The sequence below is a fragment of the Phyllobates terribilis genome, unplaced genomic scaffold (assembly GCF_046119375.1).
Source record: "Phyllobates terribilis strain yellow unplaced genomic scaffold, ASM4611937v1 Scaffold_1__5_contigs__length_1240528914, whole genome shotgun sequence".
NCBI lineage: Eukaryota > Metazoa > Chordata > Amphibia > Anura > Dendrobatidae > Phyllobates > Phyllobates terribilis.
Genome location: NW_027362761.1, coordinates 704,188,743 through 704,211,462, shown reverse-complemented (window position 1 = coordinate 704,211,462; position 22,720 = coordinate 704,188,743). Strand labels below are relative to the sequence as shown.

The 22,720-nt window shown below is 48.0% G+C and overlaps 1 protein-coding gene across 1 annotated transcript in view; it reads right to left on the bottom strand.

The window, feature by feature from the left end:
* UPF1 (UPF1 RNA helicase and ATPase) overlaps positions 1 to 22,720 on the bottom strand; it is a 132,368-nt gene that overhangs the window by 60,504 nt on the left and 49,144 nt on the right. The window contains exons 4-7 of the mRNA XM_073685945.1: positions 19,857 to 20,024; positions 17,592 to 17,772; positions 17,150 to 17,311; positions 6,054 to 6,138 (exon numbers count right to left, since the gene is read on the bottom strand). Coding sequence (XP_073542046.1) covers positions 6,054 to 6,138; positions 17,150 to 17,311; positions 17,592 to 17,772; positions 19,857 to 20,024 — 596 coding nt within the window. The remainder of the gene's footprint in view (positions 1 to 6,053; positions 6,139 to 17,149; positions 17,312 to 17,591; positions 17,773 to 19,856; positions 20,025 to 22,720) is intronic.

Genomic DNA, 22,720 nt, shown 5'->3' with positions numbered 1-22,720 from the left:
TCAGATTTAGCCTGCACTCCAGTGTCTGTCCTGACACATCCCCCTCCTCACACACTGCCCTGCTCCTCAGATATAGCCTGCACTCCAGTGTCTGTCCTGACACCTCCTCCTCCTCACACACTGCCCTGCTCCTCAGATATAACCTGCACTCCAGTGTCTGTCCTGACACATCCTCCTCCTCACACACTGGCCTGCTCCTCAGATATAGCCTGCACTCCAGTGTCTGTCCTGAAGCCTCCTCCTCCTCCTCACACAGTGGCCTGCTCCTCAGATATAGCCTGAACTCCAGTGTCTGTCCTGACACATCCTCCTCACACACTGCCCTGCTCCTCAGATATAGCCTGCACTCCAGTGTCTGTCCTGACACATCCCCCTCCTCACACACTGGCCGGCTCCTCAGATATAGCCTGTACTCCAGTGTCTGTCCTGACACATCCCCCTCCTCACACACTGCCCTGCTCCTCAGATATAGCCTGCACTCCAGTGTCTGTCCTGACACATACCCCTCCTCACACACTGCCCTGCTCCTCCGATATAGCCTGCACTCCAGTGTCTGTCCTGACACCTCCTCCTCCTCACACACTGCCCTGCTCCTCAGATATAGCCTGCACTCCAATGTCTGTCCTGACACATCCTCCTCCTCACACACTGCCCTGCTCCTCAGATATAGCCTGCACTCCAGTGTCTGTCCTGACACATCCTCCTCCTCACACACTGGCCTGCTCCTCAGATATAGCCTGCACTCCAGTGTCTGTCCTGACGCCTCCTCATCACACACTGCCCTGCTCCTCAGATATAGCCTGCACTCCAGTGTCTGTCCTGACACATCCTCCTCCTCACACACTGCCCTGCTCCTCAGATATAGCCTGCACTCCAGTGTCGGTCCTGACACATCCTCCTCCTCACACACTGGCCTGCTCCTCAGATATAGCCTGCACTCCAGTGTCTGTCCCGACACATCCTCCTCCTCACACACTGGCCTGCTCCTCAGATATAGCCTGCACTCCAGTGTCTGTCCTGACACATCCCCCTCCTCACACACTGCCCTGCTCCTCAGATATAGCCTGCACTCCAGTGTCTGTCCTGACACATGACCCTCCTCACACACTGGCCTGCTCCTCAGATATAGCCTGCACTCCAGTGTCTGTCCTGACACCTCCTCCTCCTCATCACACACTGCCCTGCTCCTCAGATTTAGCCTGCACTCCAGTGTCTGTCCTGACACATCCCCCTCCTCACACACTGCCCTGCTCCTCAGATATAGCCTGCACTCCAGTGTCTGTCCTGACACATCCCCCTCCTCACACACTGCCCTGCTCCTCAGATATAGCCTGCACTCCATTGTCTGTCCTGACACATCCTCCTCCTCACACACTGCCCTGCTCCTCAGATATAGCCTGCACTCCAGTGTCTGTCCTGACACATCCTCCTCCTCACACACTGCCCTGCTCCTCAGATATAGCCTTCACTCCAGTGTCTATCCTGACGCCTCCTCCTCACACACTGCCCTGCTCCTCAGATATAACCTGCACTCCAGTGTCTGTCCTGACACATCCTCCTCCTCACACACTGCCCTGCTCCTCAGATATAGCCTGCACTCCAGTGTCTGTCCTGACGCCTCCTCCTCCTCCTCACACACTGCCCTGCTCCTCAGATATAACCTGCACTCCAGTGTCTGTCCTGACACCACCTCCTCCTCCTCACACACTACCCTGCTCCTCAGATATAGCCTGCACTCCAGTGTCTGTCCTGACACATCCTCCTCCTCACACACTACCCTGCTCCTCAGATATAACCGGCACTCCAGTGTCTGTCCTGACATCCTCCTCCTCACACACTACCCTGCTCCTCAGATATAGCCTGCACTCCAGTGTCTGTCCTGACACATCCTCCTCCTCACACACTGCCCTGCTCCTCAGATATAGCCTGCACTCCAGTGTCTGTCCTGACACCTCCTCCTCCTCACACACTGCCCTGCTCCTCAGATATAACCTGCACTCCAGTGTCTGTCCTGACATCCTCCTCCTCACACACTACCCTGCTCCTCAGATATAGCCTGCACTCCAGTGTCTGTCCTGACACATGCCCCTCCTCAGATATAGCCAGCACTCCAGTGTGTGTCCTGACGCCTCCTCCTCCTCACACACTGGCCTGCTCCTCAGATATAGCCTGCACTCCAGTGTCTGTCCTGACACATCCCCCTCCTCACACACTGCCCTGCTCCTCAGATATAGCCTGCACTCCAGTGTCTGTCCTGACACATCCCCCTCCTCACACACTGCCCTGCTCCTCAGATATAGCCTGCACTCCAGTGTCTGTCCTGACACCTCCTCCTCCTCACACACTGCCCTGCTCCTCAGATATAGCCTGCACTCCAGTGTCTGTCCTGACGCCTCCTCCTCACACACTGCCCTGCTCCTCAGATATAACCTGCACTCCAGTGTCTGTCCTGACACATCCCCCTCCTCACACACTGCCTTGCTCCTCAGATATAGCCTGCACTCCAGTGTCTGTCCTGACACCTCCTCCTCCTCACACACTGGTCTGCTCCTCAGATATAGCCTACACTCCAGTGTCTGTCCTGACACATCCCCCTCCTCACACACTGCCCTGCTCCTCAGATATAGCCTGCACTCCAGTGTCTGTCCTGACACATGACCCTCCTCACACACTGCCCTGCTCCTCAGATATAGCCTGCACTCCAGTGTCTGTCCTGACACATGACCCTCCTCACACACTACCCTGCTCCTCAGATATAGCCTGCACTCCAGTCTGTCCTGACACATCCTCCTCCTCCTCACACACTGCCCTGCTCCTCAGATATAGCCTGCACTCCAGTGTCTGTCCTGACACCTCCTCCTCCTCACACACTGCCCTGCTCCTCAGATATAGCCTGCACTCCAGTGTCTGTCCTGACACCTCCTCCTCCTCACACACTGCCCTGCTCCTCAGATATAACCTGCACTCCAGTGTCTGTCCTGACATCCTCCTCCTCACACACTGCTCTGCTCCTCAAATATAGCCTGCACTCCAGTGTCTGTCCTGACACATCCTCCTCCTCACACACTGCCCTGCTCCTCAGATATAGCCTGCACTCCAGTGTCTGTCCTGACACATGCCCCTCATCACACACTGCCCTGCTCCTCAGATATAGCCGGCACTCCAGTGTCTGTCCTGACACATGCCCCTCCTCACACACTGCCCTGCTCCTCAGATATAGCCTGCACTCCAGTGTCTGTCCTGACACATCCCCCTCCTCACACACTGCCCTGCTCCTCAGATATAGCCTGCACTCCAGTGTCTGTCCTGACGCCTCCCCCTCCTCACACGCTGCCCTGCTCCTCAGATATAGCCGGCACTCCAGTGTCTGTCCTGACGCCTCCCCCTCCTCACACGCAGCCCTGCTCCTCAGATATAGCCTGCACTCCAGTGTCTGTCCTGACACATGCCCCTCCTCACACACTGCCCTGCTCCTCAGATATAGCCTGCACTCCAGTGTCTGTCCTGACACATCCTCCTCCTCACACACTGCCCTGCTCCTCAGATATAGCCTGCACTCCAGTGTCTGTCCTGACACATCCCCCTCCTCACACACTGCCCTGCTCCTCAGATATAGCCTGCACTCCAGTGTCTGTCCTTACACATCCTCCTCCTCACACGCTGCCCTGCTCCTCAGATATAGCCTGCACTCCAGTGTCTTTCCTGACACATCCCCCTCCTCACACACTGCCCTGCTCTGTTAGCATAGGATGACTGTTCAAAGGAAGCCCCACTGCTCAGTACTTCAAGGTGGGGCCAATCATTTATACACACCTTCCCACATGTTTCCTTCCATCTCCACCCCCCTCTGACTGACAGGTCTGCCTTTTTAGGGCAGAGAAACGTGGAGATAGATAAAAACCAAGTAGGTGGGAAGGTGTATATAAATGATTGGCCCCGCCATGAAGCACAGAGCGCCTGTACAGTCATCCTGTGCTGACAGGCACTTTAGGCTATGTACGCACATTCAGGATTTGAAGCAGAAATTTCCTGAGCGTTTCTGCAGGAAAAAACGCGCGGTTATGCCACGTTATTTGAAGCGTTTTTGTACATAATGAATGCTTTTGGAGCTCAATAAAGATATTTGGTGGGACATTGCTTAAACACTTGGATTACCGTCAGAACTGGGGTGAGTATATTGGTTAATTTAAATGATAAAAGTATGTGCCTGCTGTATTTCAAATAAAGTGTTTGCTCTTTGTGTTTAACTCTTTTCTTTAATTAGATTTGGTGAAGAAAGGGTCTGATTGATACCTTGTCATCACCGAACAAAAGAGCTAGGTGTCAGCTAAGCCCATTAGCCCAGTTTCATTAGCATTTCCATTCATGTAATTTCTGAGGCAGCTGTGAGCTGCTATTTTAGCCTAGGAAGGTGCCATTAAGCAAACATTGTCCCAGGCCATAATTAACAGCTCACAGCTGTTTCGTTAGCTGCCATGTCCTCACAAACAGCAACAAGCAGTGCTTTGGACGCAGCGTATTTTTGCTGCGTCCAAAACGAGGTGTTCTAATGCCGCACTTTTGTTGTCGGTACATGCAATTCCACGGCATATAATCACACTTCAATCGGTCAAAATCTGCAGCAGAGACTAGTGTGTCTGCTACAGAAATTGACATGCTGTGGGTGAGTTTGGGTACGTGGCCACGTTCAGGAGCCACTGCAGGTTTGACGCTGCGTGTTTATACAGCATCAAACCCGCAGCGTCCAGATGTTAAAACAGTGGATGGGATCTCTAGAAATCCCATGTCCACTATGCGTGCATCAGAGGCTGTGGATAATCCGTGGAAACCTACATGCAGCGCGTCTTTCAGGACCGCAGCATGTCAAACTCTCTTGCTGAGTCGCTAGTCTTCGCAACAGAAATTGGACCACTAGAATGTACTGAATGCGATAAATATGCATGGTTCAGTGAACACATGTGGATGTAACCTGCGTTCATTAGAATGCAACGTTTTGGACGCAGCAAAAAATATGCGTCCAAAGTGCTGCTATGTCCGGATCGTGGGCACAGAGCCTAAAATAAAAAAAAAATAATAATGGCGTGGGCTCCCACATCATTTTTATAACCAGCAGAGGGAAAGCGGATTTCTGATTTACTAAAAAAATGCAAACAATTTAAAGCTGACATGACATAAAATGCAACTCATTTGACAGAACATATTAAAAGACCACCACCCAGGAGGCAAACAGTTATTATCAAGTAGGGAAGTTATCCTCTATCCACAGGATGGGGGATAACTTCCCCGATTGCTGGGGGTCCAACTGCTGGGACCCTCACCGATTCAAAGAACCAGGGCTCTTAATGGAGCAGCAGTTGATCATGCGCCCTGCCACTCCTCATTCATTCTTACACGGATTGTCGCACAAACAAAGTACATTTTACAGTTCCTTAACGGTCAGACAGCCATTTCACAGTACACAGCAGGGGCACATTGCGTCAGCACAGGAACATTTTATTTTTAAACACATCCGATTGTGAATCTTATTTTTATTCCAAGATCTACTGATTAATGTGCATTTTGTTCATTCATGAGACAACCCCTCTGTCAGAGATAGAGGGCTGCACCCTTAAGAATGAATAGTATGGCAGTAAAGATGATCAATCACATCTCCACTCCACACTAAGAGCCCCGTTTATCTGGATTAGTGGGTGACCCAGCAGTCAGGAAGTTGAGTTTTCTCTCTTAGATGGTGGATAAAGGGGTATTCTCAAATTTGGAAGTTAAGGACAGAACTGGCTAAGCGAGATCTCCCCATTAGCGCATTCCCAAGCAAAGCTATAGCTCTCATCATTGGTGTGCATTCCACTTCACCAAAAGCAGATTCATGAAAGCAACAACCTGATGGATGGCTAAAGGAAATGCGTTTAGGGAGGTAGACACAGTGTGCTCATCTAATTCACTAGCCAATGAACAAGGTAACACACAGCATGCTGCGTTAGTACAACCCACCGGCATAAACAACTAGATTAGCTGCATTTTTAGTAAAACAATCATTAAGAATTTTACATTACCGGAATCAGTTTTTGGCAAAGTGAAATAAGCAATCCTCTTCTTGTTGAGGCCAAGGTCCCATCGCACTGTTATATTGTCCTGTGTCTAGAAAAATGTAAAGTCACATTTTCCAACTTATAATTTTAACCATATGCAGTTCTATAAGGGGGTCATTCCATGTCAAGTGAACCAATGAATTTTTCCTCTATATTTTTAATTCTTTTAAGTTTTTGTTCCCTGGTAGTAGTGTGCTAGAGAAAGCAAAATATAAAGGAAAAAAATTTCTATATACTTTAGTGATTTTTTTTATGAATTTTCAAAGTTTTGAAAAAATGCAAATGTCTGTGTTGCATGCCTTTACGTTTCTCCTCATAACTCAAGCCCAATCCAAGATAGAAAAACAGAAAAAACACCATTGCTCAGAACTATACAGGTTTCCTTTATTAATATTTTACCCATGCGGACTCGAAAGCAAAATATTGAAAGTCATTTAAAAAAAAAAAAAAAAAACTGCTAAAATTTAAAAAAAATTCACATGTGCCTCCTATGCTGCTAGCCACATGTGTACCTAAATTCAAGTTGGGATTATGCTATAATGAAGTAGAAGTGACTTTTCTGCACCTTCTGTTCCATCAGTCTCATTTGTGTATCCAAGAAAACCAGGCATTAATAAGTAAACAAAAATCAGATACTAACCCCAAACCCCATAACAGCTGAACACACTCAGGAAACGGCCATTGATAGCAAGACATTGTGGACAAGATCACATTTCACCCAGTAGAAGGGACAAATTGATAAAAGGTCAGTTTAAAGACTTAATTTAAGACTAGGTCATATTGTTTAATTTTATAGATTGATTATTTAATTACTGTACTATTCTTTTTAAAAACTTTAAAAAAGGACATGTCTAGTGATAAAAAAATTGCTACATGTATATTTAAAAAGTTGTTAAAAATATTGTTCCTTTTAATTTAGCATTAAACATATTAGGATGAGACTGCATTTAGAAAATCACGCTTCGAAATATGATCCTATGGAGATCCCAACTTGAATCCCTGAACAAATGTAATTAACACAAGTAATACGTGCATTTCATGAAAAATTAATAGTTTTACCAAAATCGCCCATCAAAATTTTGAATTTGACTCCTCAAAAACAAAATATCAACAGTCTTGTGACATGTCAAATTAAAGCCTGTACAATTCTGAACAAAATGGTACCTCTCCCATCCCTTTATCTTAATTCTATCCTGAGATGATAAAAGACGGATTTTGGTAAGACCTTACCTGTAAAATCCTTTTCAGCGAGGGAAGGAAGGGAGACACAGTCATTACTAGTGGGTAGGCGGAGCCCACATAGGATAGAACACCTCAGATTAAAAAAGAGTGTTGTCCGGCCCCTCCAGCTTGGGCTCCTCCTACTCCAGCTCTCCAGTCCGTACACAAGCTAAGGAAGAGCAAATATCACCAGCGGAGCAACATAACCCCTTCTGAAGAACTTCAGAGAAAAAACAAGAGACAGGTTATGCATATAACAGAAAAACCACACAGTCCCAGGTACTACTCACTGGACCTGACCACTGCGATGAGCTGGCAATGCTGGAACAGAGCCTTAGCGCGCCGACCTCAGCCCAGATAATCGCTATCAGAGAAGGGTCACGCTGCATCTGAAAACACAACAACACACTTCTGCCATGGGAGGGAGCTGTGTCTCCCTTCCTTCCTTCGCTGAAAAGGATTTTACAGGTAAGGTCTTACCAAAATCCGTCTTTCAGCAGCAGATGGAAGGAAGGGAGACACAGTCATTACTAGTGGGACGTCCCAAAGCAGTCCAAAAATTAAGGGTGGGAAAAAACCAACAGAAGCAGAATCCCAACAACCTAGAAAAATGCGCAACTAGCGCTAAATACAAGTTAACAATAACAAACTACAGCCGCCTGCAGGACCCTACGTCCTAAGGCTGCATCAGCGGAAGCACTGACGTCCACCTTATAAAACTTTGTAAAAGTGTGGACGGAGCGCCAGGTAGCCGCCCGGCAGAGTTGAGCTGCCGAGGCCCCTTGATGAAAAGCCCACGATGAACCCACAGCTCTCGTGGAGTGAGCTCGAATCTTAATTGGACAAGATTCGCCTTTGAGTCGGTAAGCCTCTAAAATGGCCGACCGAATCCATCGAGCTATAGTGTCCCTGGAAGCTCGTTGACCACGCCGACGACCTGCTGGAATCACAAACAGAGTCCGATTTCCGAAAACCTTGAGTAATAGACAAATAGAACTTCAAAGCCCGCACTAAATCCAATGAGTGCAAGGCCCGTTCCTTCGCATTCCTCGGTTCCGGACAGAGCGAGGGCAACACAATATCCTGGTTAACATGAAATTGTGACACCACCTTAGGTAGAAAGTCGCCCCGTGTGCGAAGCACCACGCGATCCGGGAGAAACTCCAGAAAAGGAGGAGAGCAAGAAAGAGCCGCCAGTTCAGAAACCCTTCTCAAAGAGGTGACTGCCACTAAAAAGGCAACCTTCCAAGAAAGCAAAGAAAGGCTAACGGAGTCCATAGGCTCAAAAGGCCCATGTTGAAGAGCCTCCAAGACCAGATTGAGCCGCCAAGGGGACACAAGCGCCTTCCGCGGCGGAAACTGACGGGTTACCCCGCGAAAAAAAGGAACGAACGTCCCTACGCGAGGCGATAGCCTTCCGAAACAGCAAGGACAAAGCAGAAACCTGACCCCTCAGAGTGCTAACTGCCAAACCCTTGTCCAGGCCATACTGCAAAAAGGCCAACAAATTGGGAATGGAAAAAATCCTCGGGTTCCTTGAAGAACCCGAACACCATGAAAAGAAGGCCTCCCAAGTCTTGTGATAGATCCTAGTAGTGGCAGGACCCCTGGCAGCTCGCAGAGTGGCAATAACTTCGGCTGAAAAACCTTGACGAGTCAAGATTTCGGTCTCAAGAGCCACGCCGTCAAACGCAGAGACTTCAGGTCCGGATGACGAACGGGCCCTTGGGTTAACAGGTCCGGGCGAAGAGGGAGAGGAACTGGAGGCGCAGCCAGAAGCGACACCAGCGTCGAGAACCACGTCCTCCTTGGCCAGTCTGGGGCTACTAACATAGCCGGGACTCTTTCCAGTCTGATCCGACGCAACACCAGAGGAAGTAAGGATATCGGCGGAAACACATAGATTAGCTCGAATTGGTCCCACGGAGCCACCAGAGCATCCACCGCCACAGCCTTCGGGTCCTTGTACCTGGACATGAACGTCGGTAACTTGGTGTTGAACCTTGATGCCATCAAATCCACTTGAGGAGTTCCCCAACGGGAGCACAGCTGTGCAAAAATATCTGGGTGAAGACTCCATTCTCCGGGATCCACCTTCTCGCGACTGAGGAAGTCCGCCGTGATATTCTGAACTCCCGGGATGTGAATCGCAGAGATGGCTGGCACCTTGGCCTCGGCCCATACCAGGATCCGAGACACTTCCATCATGAGCCTGGAGCTCCTCGTTCCACCTTGATGGTTGATATACGCGACCGCCGTCGCGTTGTCTGTCTGCACTCGGACTGGCAGACCGTTTAAAGGGACCGTCCAGTGTTGGATGCAAAGGAAAATCGCCCTCAATTCCAGGATGTTGATCGGCAGGACAGACTCTTCCGACGACCATACTCCCTGAATCCAGAGATCGTTCCAGACACCCCCCCCAGCCTGACAGGCTGGCATCGGTGGTTATGACCGACCACCTCGGAAGGAGGAAGGACTTCCCCAGGGATAACGCTTCCGGACGTAACCACCATTCTAGAGACTCTCGCACCCTGTGGGAGATGATGACACTGCGATCCAGCGAAGCCTGTGATCGATCCCAACGGTTCAGAATGAGCATTTGGAGAGTCCTGGAATGAAATTGGGCAAACGGAAGTGCCTCCATTGACGCCACCATCAAACCCAAAAGGCGCATGCACCTTCGAAGGGACATTGCTGTCGAAGACGACTTGCTTGCTTGTCTGGAGGCAGGGACACCACTGCTCGTACCGTGTCGAAATGCATCCCCAAAAACAGGATTGACTGCGACGGTTCCAGAGACGACTTCTTCCAATTGACCAGCCACCCGAAGTCCTCCAGGAGCTGAAGGGATAGATTGCGAGCCGTCACCGCCTCCTCCTTTGAGGACGCCACAATCAAAAGGTCGTCCAGGTAGGGAAGAACCGTAACCCCCTGTCTTCGAAGAATCGCCATGAGAGGTGCCATAATTTTTGTAAAAACTCTGGGCGCCGAGGCCAACCCGAATGGTAGGGCCACAAACTGGAAATGGTCCTGACCTATGGCAAAACGAAGGAAGCGTTGGTGGGCCCTTCCGACGGGAACATGCAAATAAGCGTCGCGAATGTCGATTGACACCAAAAAGTCGTTCTGCGACAGGGCCGCCACAACCGAGCGAAGCGACTCCATGCGGAATTTCCGGGTGCGGACATGCCGATTCAATCTTTTGAGATCCAGAATGGGGCGAAATTTGTCCTCCTTTTTGGGGACCACAAAGAGGTTTGAATAAAACCCTCTTCCCCGGTCCTCCGGCGGAACCGGTACCACCACACCCTTCTGCAGAAGGGAATCGATCTCCTGCCGTAGAGCGGCAACTAGCTCGGGCTCTGACGGAATGCGAGATCGGCAAAACCTGTCCGGGGGTCGAGAAAGAAACTATGAAGTAGCCTGCTGACACAACCCGCGTCACCCAGGCGTCCGAAACGCGGGACGCCCAAGTAGATTCGAATTGGAGCAGGAGACCCCCCACTCGAGAGCCCTCGAGTGAAAACCTGGCGTCAGTCCGCCTTAGCGGGCTTTTTGTCAGCTTCCCGCTTGTCTTGACGGAAGCTCTGTTTCCAGGGAGTGCGGGATTTCTGAGAAGCCTTTTTTCCTGAAAAAGAGGGACGACCCGATCCCCAAGAGGGCTGACCGGACCGTCCCCTGGACCGAAAGGGCCGCCGACTACTACCGGCACTAGGCCTGCCCGACGCAGAAGCCACAGTTCTTCGCTGTGGTAAGGCCGCTTCTTTTGCCTTTGCCTTGACAATCAGCTCCGTGAGGTCAGATCCAAATAACTGACCACCCTTGTAAGCTAAAGACAGCAAACCTTGCTTGGAAACCGCGTCCCCGGTCCACTGTCTGAGCCACAGTGCTCTTCTGACTGTGACCGCCGAGGATTGCGCCCTGGACAGCAGAGACGCGGTATCCAAACCTGCATCACTGCCATATCGGGCCGCATCCTCCAACAACTTGAAAAGCACATCTACCTCGGATAGCGGGGATCCATCCTGCCACGCCGTCCGTAGACGGTCCAACCAGCTTAGGGAAGCTTTACAAGCACACATGGATCCTAGCACCGCTCTGAATCCATGACCCGCGGCCTCGTAGATGGATTTCGCCGCCATCTCCGTTTTTCTGTCCAGCGGATCCTGCAGACTCGCCTTCCCTTTAACAGGCAGTAATGAGGATTTGCTAAGCTGGGATAAAGGGACATCCACTTCAGGAGAAGGAATCCAATTATCAATCAACTCCGTGGAACACGGATACAGTGCCTCAAAAAACCGTGTCCCCTGAAAACGTTTATCTGGACACAGGCGTTCCTTCTCCACTGCCCCATTAAGCTCATCCAGAGATGGTAATGCCAAGCGCGACCTATGCGACTCCTGAAACATCCGGGCCGACTTACCAGGACGTCTAGTTACCTCCTCCGGAAACTGTAACGCCTCCCTCATGGCTCCAATAAAAGCCTCTGCACGGTCCAAAAAAGAGGCAGAGTGCCCCTGCTGATCCTCCTTATCCGAATCGGACATCTCCCCATCTGAGCTTGAAGGGGAACCCTCCATAACAGAGATCTCCGAGTCGCTGCGCGGGGAGGGCAGTACCGGCCTGTGGCGCTTCCTGCCATGAGAGGATCTAGCTGACACCCAATAACCTAGAAGGTCAGACAGGCCATCAATAGAACGAGTGAGGGCCTTCATTTTGACCACTGCCCCATCACCGAAACCCCCGACCGCTGCGCTTGACGCCGTCGAGGACTCCTGCGTGTCAGACACGCGAGACTGATCCTGTAGCGGACCTGGGAGACGGTCCGCACCTCCTGGACCCTGATCTGACATGCCCTCACACAGTATATGGCAGGTTAAACCTGTCAGTAAGTAGGACAGTGTGGTTTCTTAAAAGAAAGCCGACGGGTTAAAGCTCTTAAAGAGAGAGCTACCCCAGCTGACCCCCAATTAAGGGATAACCGCCTAATAAGGGGTTAATGTCGCAGACTCCCCACAACCTCTGTGAAATGAAAAGGATGTGCGAGCCCCAGACAAAAAAAGGAACCTCTATATGAGGTAATAGCTGCAGGACAGCACAGTCTGCCACCTTATTGTGCCTCAGAAAGGTGCCCTGCGCTGAGGGGGTGAGGGGTTAAGCTTCTGCCCTGACAGGCAGAAGCGACTCACCCAGCTGGCCGCGGTGCAGTGTTCCTTCGGTCTGTCGGGAAGAGAGGAGAGTGAGGAGCCCGATGGAAGCCGTTCAGTAATGGCCGCCGCGCTGTGAGGAGAGAGAAGCCGGAAGAGGAGGGGCAGGAGAAAACGCGCGCTCAGAGCGCTTCCTGCCCGCGAAAGACCGGGAAGGCGCGAAGCCACGCCCCCCGCCGGCTTCAAAAAAAAGCGCGCGCGACTCCTCCGCTCCTGCCCCGCTTCCATGTCCTGCAGGCATCCACCTGCGGACAAAAAAACACAAGTCACCACCTGAATACATGTAGCAGCGGCTGCCGCAGCAGCCGCTGAAGTACTCAAAACACATTAACATGCTGAGTACTCACCCAGCTGAGCGCCACAGGGACCCCCAGGGATTTGTGGCGCTGTGCCCAAGCTTCCCCCCAGGGCGGAGAACGCAGTGACCCCAGATGCGCGGTTTGCGTCCCCGCCAGGGAAGCATCCCTCATCCCCCGGGGCCGGCAGGGTTCTGCAGGGACCTCTCTCAAAGGGTAATGCAGATCCGCCAAGGGAGGGGTGGGGGTCCAGCAGCGCTGAGACCCCTGAGACCTCAAGACCACGGGGGTCCAAGTCTCTGTCCGATAAAAATAAAAAAAATTTTCTGAGGAGCTGCTTCCAGCAGCGACCATCCTCTGTGACCTCAAATTTTAGACTGGAGAGCTGGAGTAGGACGAGCCCAAGCTGGAGGGGCCGGACAACACTCTTTTTTTAATCTGAGGTGTTCTATCCTATGTGGGCTCCGCCTACCCACTAGTAATGACTGTCTCCCTTCCTTCCATCTGCTGCTGAAAAATGTAAAGTCATACAAGCCCAAAATTCAGGCTTTCAAAATCTATAAAAAAAACTAATCAAGATAAAAATTCAAAATGTATTATATTTAAGTCACTAAAGCAGTACTTCAAAAAACAGCAAAGAAAATAAAGATTCTAAGATATCAGGGGAAAAAAAGTTCAGATTTAGATCACTTGAAATGGGATGACCCTAAGGGTATGTGCACAGGGTCGGTATTGGCAGCGCTATGAATGCAATATACTTTATGTTGCGTCCAGAGCGCTGCACGCAGGTGAATCCGCATGTGTTCATTGAACCATGAAGAGTCACCACATCCTATACATTGCACTGATAGAAATTCTCTTGCAGACATGCTGCGGTCTGGAAAAACACGCCACATATCAGTGTCCGCGGGTGCACGGAGACGCATAGTGGGCATGGGATTTCTACAAATCCCATCCACTAAGCTCTAACATCTGGCCGCTGCGGATTGCACGTAGTGAAAGTGCTGTGCGTACAATCCACAGCGTTTACGGACCGTGAGCACGCACCCTTAAGGGATTAATAAATTACTCCTATGCATTTTACTATTGCAGTTATATCAGAAACAATAAATACACTGATATCCAAGACTGCTCACAGGGCTGTGGAGTCGGTAAGCCAAACCTCTGACTCCACAGCACTGGTCACTACGGAGCAAGTACATAAAGAGCAGCACAGATTCATCACTAAGAACAGAGATCCTTAGATCAGGAATAGGACAGACATTTATAGGACCTTTCATAACTTTCCCAAATTCTTATGGAAACATTTACAGCACATCCTGCGTTGTACTACTGTACCTAATTTATTATATATTTTAGGAGTCGGTCCATTTTATACCGACTCCGCAGCCATGATTACTGTCTGCTCATACAGTCCCACCCTAGCAATTTAGATCGCTCTTTCAGAGGTAGCCTTTCCCTGTCAGCAAGCATTGGATGGATTGGATTATCAGTATAACACTCAAACTGGACTTTGTGGTTGCACAGGGAACAATAGAGGCAGATTTACCAAGACTACTTGCATTCAGCAGTGCACCCTAAACCATATACCGAATTTTTCGGACTATAAGAGGCACTTTTTTCCTCCAAAATTTTGGAGGAAAGCAGGGGGTGCGTCTTATAGTCCGAATACTATATACATGGCTGTGCGTGGTGGTGGTGGGTGTGGGGGAGCGGCAGCGGGGGATCAGCGTGGCACAGGAGGCAGCTGCCTGCTGCAGCCTATGCTGTGCCCGCTACTAAAGAAAATGAATATTCCCAGCTCCCCACGCCCATGGGCGTGGAGAGCAATGAATATTCATTTTTCTTAATCGCCGGCACACTGGAGCAGCAACGCGGCTCATGCTGCCGCTCTGCTGTCTGTGTGCCCGCTATTAAAGTTGTAGTGAATATCCATGGTCTTTAATAGCCGGCACACTGACCACAGAGAGCCAGCAGGAGCCGTGCTGCAGCTCCAGTGTGCCGGCTATTGATCAGACTGAATGGTCACTGCTCCCCACGCACAGAGTCCCGGCGCGGGGAGCAGTGACTATTCCAGAACAGTGTCTCACACTGTGTGAGGGCGCATGGTAGGGACGCCATGCGCGGCTCACACAGTGAGTGTCAGCAGCAGAGCGGGACAGCGCTGGAGGAGGGGAGCACGATTGATTATTTCTTTGTGGGCAGCACAATGGGGGCTCAAGGGGTGCCACGCATACCAGGATGGGGGGGGGGGGGTAAAGGGGTGCCAAGCATACCAGGACGGACGGAGGGGGGGGGGGGGGGTGTAAAAGGGGTGCCAGGCATACCAGGATGGGGGATAAAGGGGTGCCACGAATACCAGGATGGGGGATAAAGGGGTGCCATGCATACCGGGATGGGGGATCAAGGGATGCCATGCATACTAGAATGGAGATCAGGGGGTGCTATGCATACCAGGATGGGGATTAGGGCCAGGTTTACCAGGATGGGATGGGGGCCACGTATACCAGGAAGTAGGAGCTATACATACCAGGATGGGGGATATTAGTACAGAATTGGAGGACATTGCCCCAATACCAGTGTCAGCAGCAGACCCCATCCCCCATAACAGGGCATCATGACCACATTTTTTTTGCTTAAGTTTCTTTTTCCCCATTTTCCTTTTTTAAAACCTAGGTGTGTCTTATGGTCCAAAAAATACGGTAGGTACTAGATTTACCAAGACTGGCACATCCTAATGAATTTCCTAATATCAGTAGTGAACTTGGCACATCTGTCAGTCACAAATCTACTCCAGCTATAGACAGGACTGCTGTAAATTTCTGGCTTGAAATTATAGCGGATTTGATGCGGTTGGCCATGCCTCCTCAACATGTTACACGTGTTATACCAAGATGTGCTTTTAAACTTTTCTCTAGCAGATAAAGGACTGTGCAATACAACAAGGGATATTTTAAGGTGGTGACCTGACGGACTCTATGTGAGCCAAATATTTATGTAGAACTACACATCCCAGGTTTATTGGTCATCTAATATTTGTTTTTGCAAAGTTGAATCCCCTGAAAAAGAAATGTTCTGGAATTACAAAGTCTAATGTTAATCCAGAGAGCCATAATTTTAGTAACCACAAGATCGCGTTCTACAGTTAAAGGGGATATCCGGGACTTTATAAAAAAAAAAAAAATAAATAATAATAAAAATTGTGCCTAAGCACTAACAGGCACAAAGCTGCCATCTACCTGCCTATTGTACCAGGAGCCATTCTCCGCCAGCACAGAGCGGTCACAGACTTGCACTGACATCACGTCAACAGAGCGGCGGTATCTCTTCCTATTGACAGGATGGGACTTCTGGTGTCATGCTGACTGACAGCTGGCTCTTCCCTGGGGAAGCTGGCTGTCAGTCAGCATGATGCCAATAGTCCCACCCTTTCAACAGGAAGAAAGAGCGCTTCTCTTTTGACAGAGCAGCTGAATCTCTGGCAAGAGCGGTCAAAGACCGGTGCTAGGTACAACAGGCAGGTAGTTGCCTTTGTTTAGCAACTGCATGCCCCCGCCCCCAAGTCCCAGATATCCCCTTTAATAGCAGTACTGATATTCTATTCCACCAATCAAACCCTCTTAGGGAAAGGAAGCCTTCAAAATAAAGCTCGCAGTGCCATTCTGACTGTATGGCGATGTTCTCATGGCAGTATTTGGTCAGTATTTGTAAGCCAAAACCAGGAGTGGGTGATAAATACAGAAGTGGTGCACGTATTGTTATTCTACTTTTCCTCTGATTGTGCCACTCCTGGTTTTGCCTTATAAATACTGATGTGTGAACGTGGCATATGATAGGTAAACATTTTGTCTGATAATATTGACAATAGAGTATACACATTTTTATACTCTCCACTATGACAAATGGAAAGGTAGGTTTACCACCCTTTTAGTGGTATTGCCACAATGGTACTTATCTGGAGAATCATGCTCCCAGGTCAATATTACCATACAATGAACGCTCTAGAAACAAAACCCAAAAAACAATGGCCGAAATTAATTACTTTCACCATTTCATCCCTCTGGGAACTGGGAATATTTGCATAGTTGTTCCTGACATTGTATGGTAAAAATGAATGGTGTCATGCTCGCTCTAAAAAACAAAAACAAAAACAAAACAAAAAAAAAACCTTACGTGGCATTACATTATGGCTCTTGAAAGAAGGGGTGAAAATACCAGAAGAGTAAAAGTTAAAACTCGCAAGGGAAGGCAGATGTTAACTGTGCTGTTATTTAATAACCTATAACTAAAGATATCTCCACATGTGACTGGAAGGCTGTGCAGAGAAGCTACCCACCTGAGATTCCTTCAGCTTTTTGTCATAGTCAGCTTCAAGTTTAACAAGAGGCCCAAATATATTTTGATACTGGTAAGCATCTTCATAACGAAGTAAAACATGCTGCGGTTCCTCATCAACACCAGGCTTCTCCAGATCCTCCAATGTAGCTGAAGGGTTTTCCTAAAAATATACAAAGAATTTCAAATTACATGGAATCTCCGGGATCCTTACCTAAATATTCTGAGAGCGGTATGAGAATAACCAACTTCTGTGTTAGGAGAATTATACTGAGTATAGGGGACTGATTTATGCCAATAATCTGAATCCTGGTGTTCCAAAGTTTTCTTGATCTCCTCTAGAAGGAATAAATCCGGCCAAAGAGCTCCGCGTGATTGTAGAATACCCGTAAATACATTTTAGAAGAAACAAGGACATGGATACAGAACGTCCATAACATTACCTTCCACAACTCTTCCAGTTTGTTTATTTGCTGAGCAGTAATTTGGCGAGCTCTCAGCTGCTCCTGTTCAGAGGGAATCTTCACCAACCAAGAGAGGAAGCATCGGTCCTGAATGAGAGGCTGCCACTGGGAACTGTCCCAGTTAATGTCCTTTAAACTGCTCTGACTTGCACATGGTTGCCTACGAAAACAAAATCACAAGTAATATGCAAGTGGGGAGTGTATGTAGCATCAGCTTTACTTTTCCATAATGAAGTGATTTTTATTCACACATGCAAGCTTATGGGAAGAAACAAAATTCAAGAAGTAAAAAAGTAACAGACTGCGTCTTTGAAGAAAAAAAAAGGAACAAAAGTTGTGTGGTGGTAAAAAGCACCACCTGAAACAACACTCCATTTTCAGCGAGTGGTTAGGTAGAGGGCAGCATAAAAGCGGTGCTGAAAAACCATGTGTAAGTACTACACATTTTTAAAGGAAAAATGCTAGGTAAGAATTTCCATTCAAAATGGAGCTGAAAATCTTGTTCACTACAGTAACTTCTAGCTACCACCTCACCCCGAAACGTCCCGAAAATTACTAAAGTCTCACACAGTGCACAACTGTAGCATGTGAACGCAGCCCAGTAGTTACGCATTGGCTCTTATTTTATTTTGCTGATATTTAAGAATCACGGTGTGTGGAGCCCCGGAATTATAAGACACACATGTTCAGATAAAATAAAGCATGCCCGACTGACCCGGATTTATATAGAATTAAAAATAAAAAATAAGGAATACTTAGGAGCAGCAGGAATAAAATAAGAGCAAAATCTGGTCAATTTTCACTTGGTGACAGGACATCTTTAAATAGTGTGTGGACATTAATACTATAACGTGAACTCCATCAAGCCCTTAATGATTTACATTGTATGTACGACAATACTGAAAGCTGCTTCCTCACAACCTAGCCAAGTGAAGAATAAAAGAAAAGAAAGAACGTTTGAGCCAGGACTGGGGTTACACAGTGACTTTAGCCATGGCCGACAGCTAACGATATGGGGGAACTCCAGCAGACAACATGACTGTTCAATCCGCTGAATATTTGGTCACAGGCTGCAAGTGGCACAGTGCTAACACTGCATTTTTTCCCCAAATTGCAACTCTAAAGCTTTGTTCACACATTGTGTTTTTGCTGCATTTTTTTTTCTAAAGCAAAACCTGCTATTGTCAGTAAAGAAGCTGCTTTCAGGATCCCAAAATTCAGCTTTGCAACAATCACAGAAGCAAGAACACAGACTACCAATGCAAGACACATTTTTGGAAAAAGGGCAATTTGATCAAATTATTTAGTGGAAATAGATTTTTATGTCTGAAAAAATAGTGACTAATAGGAACAAAAAAGTTCATAACAGTTCATGAAAGAAAATACAGCTTTACAAATGTAACACAGGGGGAGGTGAATTGGTCAGGAATAGACCAAGACATTGACAGAGAATTGAGTCTGTAGGACACCGTTTACTTTCACACTTAGGTTGGCCACAGGTATTGTTCCATGTTACACCTTGGTCAGCCAATGTTAACTTTGTACACATCACTAATTTAATCTGTACTAATCCCAACTGCCATGAACAACAAGACATTCTGGTTTACACATTGGGGGGGGGGGGGGGGACCACAAACATAAATGGGTTTCACATATTACTGTACTTTTTTTGTTACTAAAAGAGCAGCAAAAACCTGATACCTGCATTTTTTGCACTTGTCCATTGCTTTCTATGGGTGAAAAAAAGCTGAAAGAAGTGACATGCTGCAGTGTGAAAAAAACAGCAGTTTTCCAAATCAGTCAGGGGAAAAAAAAAATGTGTTTGCATGAGATTTACTGTAAAACAGCAAAAAAACGCAACATGTGAACACAGCCTATAGCCACGTTCAGTATTTGTAAGCCAAAACCAGGAGTAGGCGAAACTTGCAGAAGGGGTGCACGTGTTTCTATTATACTTTCCCTCTGATTGTAAGCCTAAACCAGGAGTGGATCAGATCCATCTGTGAGCAGTACATTGGGGTATCTTCTATTATCATGTAATGGAAGAGGATAATGGAAGTTACCCCAATGTACCAATCACAGATGGATCTGAAAAACCTCCTGATACATCATGATAATGGAAAATACTGAGGTAAAATACTGACCAAATAATAAATGTGTGGCCTAAGTGTGTCACAAATTTGCAAATTGCACAAGTTTAGTCAGCCGCCAACCAATAGAAGCCTTTGAAAGAACAATACTGACCTGCAGAGGAGCACAACAACAGAATCTGCCTTAGCCGGAATGAATCCCAGGAGAAATACATTACGACAGCCACAATTGTAGCATTCCAGAACTGTCTCACCCAGTGGTCCGTCCTTATGCAGAGTAACCTCTTTACACTTTGCTCTTACCAGATGATTCACAATGTGGCTGGAAAGTAAAAATCACAATAATGAATTAAAGGGGTTTTCCCATGTTTCATATACCAATGACCTATCCTTAGGATAGGTGCTCAATATCAGATCGGTGGGGTCCACTCACCAAGGTCGCATTACATAATTTACAACTGAGTATTCCTCTTAGCCCTTTACAAGGATTCACATGAAACAAGTATATGGGTGTGGTTTGGGGACATGGCTTCACATGCTCTGCATGTTCTGTCCCAATGCGCAGTATGCAGCTTTCCTTTAATCCCTTACCACCAAGGCAAATTTACATTTTTTGCATTTTTCCTCCCCTTCTTCCAAGAGCCACAGGCTTTTTTCTTTTTCTGTCCTCAGACCTATGTGGGCTTGTGTTTTTTGAGGGACAAGTTGTACTTTCGAATGAAACCATTTATTTTATCACAGGGTGGGGTATGCAGGGTGGGGTATGCAGCGGCGCCCCTCACCCCCAATCCCGGTATGCAGCGGCGCCCCTCACCCCCAATCCCGGTATGCAGCGGCGCCCCTCACCCCCAATCCCGGTATGCAGCGGCACCCCTCACCCCCAATCCTGGTATGCATAGCCCCTCTATCCTGGTATACATGGCCTCCATCACTGCACACACAAAAAAAAATAAACACTTCTACTCACCTACCTTCCTTCCTCCCCTCTGCTCCAGCGCTGCGTCCTGTCTGCCAACAGTCCATGTCAGCATCTGCGCAGCGCATGACGTCACTGCCATGCGCCCTCAGATACAGAGGTGAGCTGCCAGCATATTCACTCCTCTCCACACCGGGACTATGTGCATGGAGAAGAGTGAATATGCATTTTCTTGAGTAGCGTGCACTGTCAGCAGGAGATGTGGCTCCTCGCTCCTCAGTGCCCGCTACTGAAGAGAATGAATATTCACTCCTTTCCACTCACATGGGCATGGAGAAGAGTGAATATTCATTTCCCTTTGGCAGCGGGCACACGTGGAAGCTGCAGCAGCCGGCTAATGCGTGTGCCCCGATCTTCTGCCGCTGCCAACCCCCCTCCCCATCCCCATATGGGAGGAGGGGGTTGTTCCAGCGATGCGAGGCAGTAGGTCCTGGGCTTTCAGAAAATCTCGCCGATGAGCGGAGTCACCGCACTTCTCGGGAGCAGAGATCTCAATCCGCGCATGTGCCGCCAGAGGCGGCCATTTTCCCGATGCTCCACTGCCCACCGCCTGTTGCACAGCTTCTGGATACCTACAGTTGCAGTAGAATACTTCACAGAGCAGATTACATAGAATGGTAGAGTTGGAAGGGACCTCCTGGGTCATCTGGTCCAACCCCCTGCTCAAAGCAGGATTTACTAGATCATCTCAGACAGATGTCTGTCCAGCCTCTGTTTGAAGACGTCCATTGAAGGGGAACTCACCACCTCTCGTGGCAGCCTGTTCCACTCATTAATCACCCTAACTGTCAAAAGTTTTTTCTAATATCTAATCTGTGTCTCCTCCCATTTAGTTTCATCCCATTGCTTCTAGTCTTTCCTTGTGCAAATGAGAATAAAGATGATCCTTCTACAATGTGACAGCCCTTGACATATTTGTAGACAGCTATTAAGTCTCCTCTCAGTCTTCTTTTTTGCAAGCTAAACATTCCCAAATCCTGCAACCGTTCCTCATAGGACATGGTTTGCAGACCAGTCACCATTCTGGTCGCTCTTCTCTGAACTTGCTCCAGTTTGTCTATGTCTTTTTTAAAATGTGGTGCCCAAAACTGTACACAGTATTCCAGATGAGGTCTGACCAAAGAGGAGTAAAGACCGATAATGACTTCACGTGATCTAGACTGTATGCTTCTGTTAATACATCCCAGAATTGTATTTGCCTTTTTTGCTGCTGCATCACACTGTTGACTCATGTTTAGTCTATGATCTATTAGTATACCTGTCTTTTTCACATGTACTGTTGCTTAGCTCTATTCCTCCCATTCTGTATATGCTTTTTTCATTTTTATTGCCCAGATGTAGTACTTTGCATTTTTCCCTGTTAAAAACCATTCTGTTGGTTGCTGCCCACTGCTCCAGTTTATTTAGGTCTTTTTGAATCCTCTCTCTCTCTTCTCTAGTATTAGCTATCCCTCCTAGCTTTGTGTCATCAGCAAATTTAATCAGTTTACCCTCAATTCCTTCATCTAAATCATTGATAAAGATGTTGAACAATACAGGTCCCAGGACGGAGCCCTGTGGTACCCCACTTGAGACATTCATCCAGCTGGATGTGAAGCCATTTACAACCACCCTTTGAGTCCGATCACTAAGCCAGTTATGAATCTACCTAACAGTTGCCTGGTCCATTGCATACTTGGTCATTTTTTCAATATGGATGGTGTGAGATACTTTGTCAAATGCTTTGCTGAAGTCAAGATATACTATATCTACAGCATTTCCCTGATCCACCCAGTCAGTGATTCTGTCATAGAAGGAAATTAAGTTAGTCTGACATGACTTGTTAGTTACAAACCCATGCTGACTCTGGTTAATCACTTCATTCTTATCCATGTACTTACATACATGTTGTTTAATAATTTGTTCAAAGATCTTTCCTGGTATAGAAGTCAGACTCACAGGCCTATAGTTCCCTGGGTCCACCTTCTTCCCCTTTTTGAAGATAGGAACAACATTTGCTCTTCTCCAGTCTTCTGGGACTTCTGCTGTTCTCCAAGAATTTT